A 6,924-nucleotide genomic window follows, 5' to 3' on the forward strand; every position below is an offset into this window, starting at 1 on the left:
AGAAAATTAAAATTTATTCTTTATAGGTGGGTTATCATAGCTGTGGGGAATCAAAAATCTTTTCAGGTATTCTGGGGAGAGTGGGAAGATGTATTGCTAGCTCTGATTTTTCTCGAGATGCAAGCAGTTGTATTACTGTAGGTTGAAGAGGAACGTGATGAAACACAGACACAGCGCTCTCAGGAAAAGAGGGCCAGAGCCCTTCAAGAAGGAATTTTGAACAACCACCTTGGGAGACAAATGGAACTAAAGAAGAGACAAGAAGATCTATAGGAAAAAATTCAGAGGTAAGCAGATATTTTTTTTCGAATAATTCAGATTTCACCATATTTGTTTTAAAGTCATAACAAATCTTATATAACTTCCCGTGTTTTTTGATGGTTTATTTACTGTTTACCGGTGTAACTTAACTGTGTAAATACCTTTCCTGTTTTCTCTTACGTCTTTAAAAGTTCTGGAAAGCAGCATCACTCCTGTATGTACCTGAATTACTTGTGCAAGTTGGAAACTAATAGAACACACTATTTACCCCGTTTCTTAACCTATCTGTTATTTGTCATTTCACAGGCATTTTATTATCACTTTTTAGGGTTTCTAGCAATGAGACAGCTAGCTACCTATGTCAAGGTTGACCAGGAAGAAAGTTGTTTGACAGTGTTTGTGTTTCCATTGCTTTTTTTTTTTTTTTTTTTTTTAGTTATTCCCTTATTGAACTTACTTACTTCAAGTATGCCTTTCTTTTCCACCTCCACATACTGAAATTTTATGATCGAATATCAACAATGAATTCAACTCTCTGTAGGAGTTAGAGTAACTGGAGGAGAAAAAGCAACCATAAACACTGTATTCAAAGAGATCTTGAAAAGAGTTTACTGAATTTCCTGAGAATGTGCAGTGCTTGGAAGCCTTGTTTGTTCTTGGCTGTGCTGCCCAATAAATGTAGGGTGAATGTGTTTAAGTCGAAAAAAGTTAAACATATAATAAAGAGGGAATATACAGGACTATTGCATTCCGGGGGTGATTGAGTTTCATAGCTAACTTCCAGTAACACAAAAGGATAAGTGTTCAGAAGACATTTGAGAAGGAAAATACCCTTTCTAGCCTTGTTTTTACCAGATCTGTAGCACAACTAATTCAACCTTAAAGGCAATATTATAAAGGCATGCACATACAAGAAAGCACTGTCATTTTAAAAGCTTTACACTTGAGATGTTTTAAATAATTTTATTATTTGGTTGTAGGTTTAAGGGGGTATTGTGTATTTGGGATGTTCATTTAGGTTTTAAGGATATGTTGCACTTCCGTTGTGTACGTACATTGTACATGTGCGTGGGTTCACAGAGTAGCTTATTGCCTGAAACTTCATCCTTGAAGTCATGCTTCAGTATTAGAAATGTTAAAATGCAGTTTATTGCTGAAGTTTTTTTTGGAGATTCATTTCCCAATTGGCTCTTTATTCATGTTCCCTGTCATTCAGGAATCCAACACTGAGAGAGAAAAGGATCTGTTGTACAAGAATCAGTTACTACAAGATGAGATTGCTGTGCTAAGGCTAGAAATCAATCAAGTAAGACTTAGGCACCAGGAGGAAGAAGGAAAATCTTTAGAGGAAAATAAGACCTTGAAAGAAAAAAATGAAGCTCTCAAAAAGGAACTTAAACTGAACAAGGAAGCATTAACACAAACGGTTCTTCAGTACAATGCACAGCTGGACTTACTAAAGACAGAATCTGCAGTGCTGACTTCCAGACTTGAGCAGACAAACGAAAGCAAAGACAGACTAGAGACAGAAATCAAATCATTTCATTCCCGCCTGAATGCTGCTGTTCAAGAACTTGAACGTCATCGGTCATCAGAAAAGGATGCTGAACAAAGATTTCACAGAGAACGTGATGAATGGCATCGCTTGCAAGACAAGCTCCATCATGACCTCTCCGACACACAAGAAGCCAACAAGAGCTTGTCTCAGCAGCTGTGTAAAGCTGAAAGCAAAGCTAATAGGCTAGAAAATGAGCTTCACCAGTTGGAGCAAACCCTCAGAGAAAAAACTTTGCTTGTAGAAATGGCACAAAAAGAATTAAGTCAAGCCCAGCTTCAGGCAAAGGAATGTGATCGTGCTCAACAACTTGAGAAAGATCCAGTAAGCGAACTTGTAATAAAACAGGAGTCCTTGCAGGAGCGATTGGCCCAGCTCCAGAGTGAAAACCCTTTACTGCGTCAGCAGCTGGAAGATACACAGAGCAAGAGGATCATGAAAGAAGAAGTAGTGAATGATGTGCAGGACCGGTTTAATGATACTCTGAACAAACTCAGAGCTGATAGGGAAAAGCAAATTTATCTCATAGAAGAGCAAAACAAGGATTTAAATGCCAAGTGTACTGATTTAAGGGAACAAGTCTTCGAATACGAGACTGACAAAGTAGAAAGAGAGGTAAAGGATATGCTTAGAAAGAACAATTTAAAGTTTGTCTGTTCTTGAAATTATTTTGTTTCTACAGTGTACCTGGTTTGTTATGTTTCTCTCGGAATTGCGGAAGGTTTTGGCAAACGGGATGTTAGTCCTCAGATCTAAGCAGAGAGCCGAAAAAAGGTATCCAAGTCTAAGCTTTGATCAAGAAAGGTGATTCTTCTTACTTAGTTCATAAAATGTTGAAGAACTCCAAAAGATCAGATTCCTCCACAAGCCCCTGCCTGCTGGTTGGTGGAAGATCCCATGAAAGCTTTAGATGGGTCAGTGTTGGCCCATGAAGTGCATTCCTACGTAATCCCTACTGTGAGCAGAGGCACTGCCAAAAGTGTTCTCCAGCATCTTTTCCACCTTTTTGTCTAGAAGAGGATGGCCTTTGCTTCAGCGAGGGCATCTGTTTCTGTAGTTACGTATTGGTCTGTTTGATGTGAAACCTGAAGGGATGGAATATCCTCAGGAATTCTGTCCCGTGGCATTCTGTGGAACGTGGCTAACGGATAGAGACGTCCGGCAGCTTCTCTGTGGAGAGCGCCAGATGCACAGACGGTACGTAGGTATTTTTCCTGTGCTCTGTGTGTGTGATACATCTTTCTTTTCTCTTTTGAAAGTGCGAGAGTGAAAGAAAGGAGGTGAAGAAGCTGGTAGAGTTGAAACACGCAGTTGAACTACGTCTGGACCAAGAAATGAAAAGAAACCTCGATCTGCAGAAAGACTGTAAGAGGTACGGCTTTTTAGCGTGGTGAAGAGGTATCCCTGCGTAGAAGTCATGTTTTATTGAACTGTAATGTAAAAAATAGGTGTACCTAACTGTGAGCAGATGCCAGCCTCGTGTTAGTTCTTGCAAGGTACTTCTGTACACCAGCCCCTAGTTTTCAATAGCTGCCAAAACAACTGCAGATGCAGGTTGCCCTGCAGTTCTCCGGGCAAAAAGGGAGTCTTTCATTCCTCTTTTCAGGTGAAATCTGGACTCTCCAAGCGTATGTGGCACAGGAATACTGGTTTTTCCTGGTAATTCCTGGTGTGTCAAGCATGTTAAAGATGAAGCAAGCCGTGTCTGTGCTGTTTACATGAGAGTATGTGAAAAAGTCCAGTTTTGTTTCTTTGCTTCATTGTTTTTGTGACTAATTTGCTGTGCAGGTTGAAGAGGCTGCTGAGCAGAGCTACGAAGAAACTAAGGGTGTATGAGGCGAGAGGGGGACTGTCCCAGCTGAATTTGCAGGGAGAAGTGAAGAACGGGTATTCTGAAATGGTCAATGAAGCTGACAGATTAAGAGCAAAGGTGAGCTTTGCTTTGTTTGGGTTATTTTGGTGGTGGTGGTTTTTCTTTTGGAACCTCTGTTCTTTCTTCGTACTTCTTTTCATGTTGTTGACTTTGACTTTTGTTTTCTTGGCTGTATTTCTGAAATTATTTGGCTGGGTTTTGATGTTCCTTCTATGGTCACAGTAGTAGGCGACTGTAATACTGATGTAGCTCTTAGGGGTAAAGATGGAAGTGTTACGTACACAGCAGTATCTGCGAGGGCGCATCAGGGGTAGGCTGTCCTGCAGAAGAAGGGCAAAGCAAGAGCCACAGCAAGGCTGGCAGGGTCTGTGACCACACAGGCCAGGGATCAGCCCCACAGGCCCTCACCAAGAAGAGCAGAAGAGTTCTGGGGACAGTTCTGGGGACAGTAAGCAGAGTCCTCCAAGAGTGCAGATCACCAGGCCGGTCCATAGGGATGGGCAGGTCTGCAGTCCTACTGGGACGTCACGTCCATGGGTGAGGGCCAGGGCTGAGAGCAGTGAAGGCCCAGCACAGGCCTGGCTGCAGCTTGAGGCCGTGGCAGCATCGTCGGGCTCCGACGGATGCATTCCCTCTCGGAAGAGAGGGGAGTAACGCCACCGTCACTCGGAACAACTCTGTGCAGTTGGCCTTGCCCAAGGTCACCCCCTGAAGCCTGTCTCAGGCACGAGTTGAGCAGGAGGCAGGTGGGGGTTTGCTTTTCGGAATGGTGTCTTTGCTTCCCAGGGCACGATGCAGTGTGAGGTGATGCGGAAAAAACCCTGTAACTTGTTGCTTACTAGTAGCTGACTCAGTCCGTCTTTCCCTTGTCATGGAGACCCACAAATGCTTTTGAGGTTGCTCTGGCTGTTCGGTAGCATGGAACCTTTTAGCTGCTTCTCCGCTCATTACTGAGATAGCTGTGTTTCAAAGTTATGCTCCTTTTTAGAAGATATTATTGTAGAACGAGTCAACTGCCTTGACAGTGGCTCACTTGTAGTTCACAGGTTAGCAGCATATTTTTGTTCCTGTTGGAAGAGTTATTTTGAATGACAGGGAATGGAATTACGTTTGGCCAATTTTAAATAAGTGTAAAGTTTCTACGTATTTTAGAGACTTTCAAGTGTTGACTCTGGTGGTTTCCCCGTCTTTTTTAAAAATAAAAGATGATGGGATATCATGTTTTATGGTTAATAGGTATAGACGATGGATGTTTCTGGAGGGGGAAAGAAGGGGATAGAAGCTGTAGTTGACCATTGGGACCTATGGGAAGTCTGATATTTCCTGGAAATCTTTTGAAAACAAACCGTAGCTTTGACCTAAAGAGACTGTCTTCTGCCACCACTGCTGCAAAAGCGGTGTTCTGAGCCACTATTTCCAGATCTATTAGCGTAATGGAAGGAAAGGGTATCCGTTTCTTGCCTTGTCAGTTCTGTGACGAAGCTTTGACCGTGTGGCAGCATGTGACAGTTCCTCTGAAGCATGATACATGGGGTTTTTTTTCTGATGAAACCAGAATGTGGCTGTGATGTAACTGGGTATGGGTGTGTTTGATTTCCTATGATCGTATGAACATCTCGCAGAAGAATAGCCCTAGTGCTTTTCAGCCTAGCCCTGCGGGTGTAATGCCGCTGGTTTGGTACCTCTTGGTCTGTGACCCACTGCAGAACTGAGGAAGGATGGGAACCTGAGGAATGCTGTCAGAAATGATGTGAAAGCTGTTCTTGTTTTAAAAGAAGAGCCTGGTTTCGCTTTTGTTTTAACACTGAATCAGCAGATGGTAAATACAGTGTTGATGGCCAACTCCTTTACCAATTTTCACAGATTTGACTAATTTTAGATCCCTCTGAGTTCCCTGTTTTTTTCCCCTTTCCTGTCTACAGGTTGACGAACTTTCCCAGCAGCTGGAGATAGAGTCTAAAAAAGGCATGCAGCTAGAAGCAGAAAATCATGATTTGCGAGAGGAGTTGTCCACCATGCGTGGGAGCCATGAAAAACTGGAAAAGAGCAAAAGCCAGCTGAAAGAAGAGGTGGCTAATCTCAAACACCATATGGAGACTAACACGGTGGATCGCAGCCAAATAGAACAATACAAAAGAGAGGTGGAGGAGTGAGCTGAACAAGAAATAAGACAAAAACTGCAAGAAGTCAATCTGATTTTGCAGGTAAGTTAATTTCTTATGTGTGTCTGTTACAGACTTCTGTTTTGGTTGTCATTTTATAGGGGCGGGGGGTGGTGCCTGATTCCATGTGTTACGCTGTACTTCTGTTTTTCCTGAAGGGCAGTGGGAGAAGGGAATATGGTTGGGCAAGATGCTTTCATGTGCGTGCAGTGTGCCTGCAGGCCCTGAATCAAAAACTTGCCAAGGTAGATTTTCATTTTGCAGTTCTTGGAGGGGTATCACTGTCCACTGGTCTGTTGTCATTGTTTATCCTTGAATGGGTATTGCAACTTAGAGTTGTCACAGCCAGCCATACACATCTTCCTTAGTCATTGCACAAGGGGCAACGCTCATAAAAGAAGTCACCAAAGCTGCAGGGTGGGGGCTGGGGGTGCGGCATCTCCATGATTTCTTTGAGGAATGCTATGCCCTGTCCTACAGAGATAGTGTTCCTTCATCAGTAGCTTTGATGAGTAATAGTGCTAAGATGGGGGTTCTTTCTGAATGAAAAGAATCATTTGGTGTGGTAGTTCCAGGGTTCTGCCCTGGTCGCTGATGGCAGTGAGGAGGCACAGTTGCCTCGCTGAATAGAGCTGGGCCCTTGAAATTGGGTACACGCAATTGACTGGCGAGGAGAGTTCTCTTTTTCTTTGCGGTGGTTGAAAGTGTGTATCTACTTCAGATGCAGGCAGCCTCCCAGGACAGATTAGAACAAATCAGAGCCAGTCGTCATGCTTTGCTGACAAACCAGCTAGAACACAGAATTGGAGACCTCGAACGTGAATTGGACAGGATAAAAAATACCCAACGAGACAGTATTTTTCAAAAAGAATCCGCACAGGCAGAAGCGGAAAAGTACAAAGACCTGTATCTGGAAGAAGTTAAAAATGGAAGATGCCTAGCAAAAAACCTGGAAAGGTAAGTCCCTGCTCTTTTGGGGTGATAATAAGATACTACTTTTTCCTCAAGCAGTTTTCTTCGTTAAATACCTTTTCTACATCTGGTCAGCATTATGCATAAGATAGCATATTTGT

General features: G+C 42.8%; 1 protein-coding gene across 1 annotated transcript; it reads left to right on the forward strand.

The window, feature by feature from the left end:
- The first annotated feature begins 255 nt into the window (after positions 1-255).
- On the forward strand, positions 256-5,200 carry LOC308058043 (ankyrin repeat domain-containing protein 26-like). Its single transcript, XM_080412055.1, has 4 exons — positions 256-287; positions 1,478-2,431; positions 3,076-3,188; positions 3,605-5,200. The coding sequence occupies exons 2-4, from the start codon at positions 2,063-2,065 to the stop codon at positions 3,912-3,914; spliced, it is 792 nt and encodes a 263-aa protein (XP_080268181.1). The 5' UTR covers positions 256-287; positions 1,478-2,062; the 3' UTR covers positions 3,915-5,200.
- The last annotated feature ends 1,724 nt before the right edge of the window (positions 5,201-6,924 follow it).

The sequence above is a fragment of the Falco punctatus genome (assembly GCF_963210335.1).
Source record: "Falco punctatus genome assembly, contig: scaffold_23, whole genome shotgun sequence".
NCBI classification, from domain to species: Eukaryota; Metazoa; Chordata; class Aves; order Falconiformes; family Falconidae; genus Falco; species Falco punctatus.

What these genes read in the sequence shown, in the direction of transcription:
- LOC308058043 (XM_080412055.1), top strand. Translation starts at nt 2,063, where the DNA reads ATGGCACAAAAAGAATTAAGTCAAGCCCAGCTTCAGGCAAAGGAATGT. An exon ending in CTGACAAAGTAGAAAGAGAG is followed by an intron (nt 2,432 to 3,075) that starts GTAAAGGATATG and finishes CTCTTTTGAAAG; the next exon opens with TGCGAGAGTGAAAGAAAGGA. An exon ending in CTGCAGAAAGACTGTAAGAG is followed by an intron (nt 3,189 to 3,604) that starts GTACGGCTTTTT and finishes TTTGCTGTGCAG; the next exon opens with GTTGAAGAGGCTGCTGAGCA.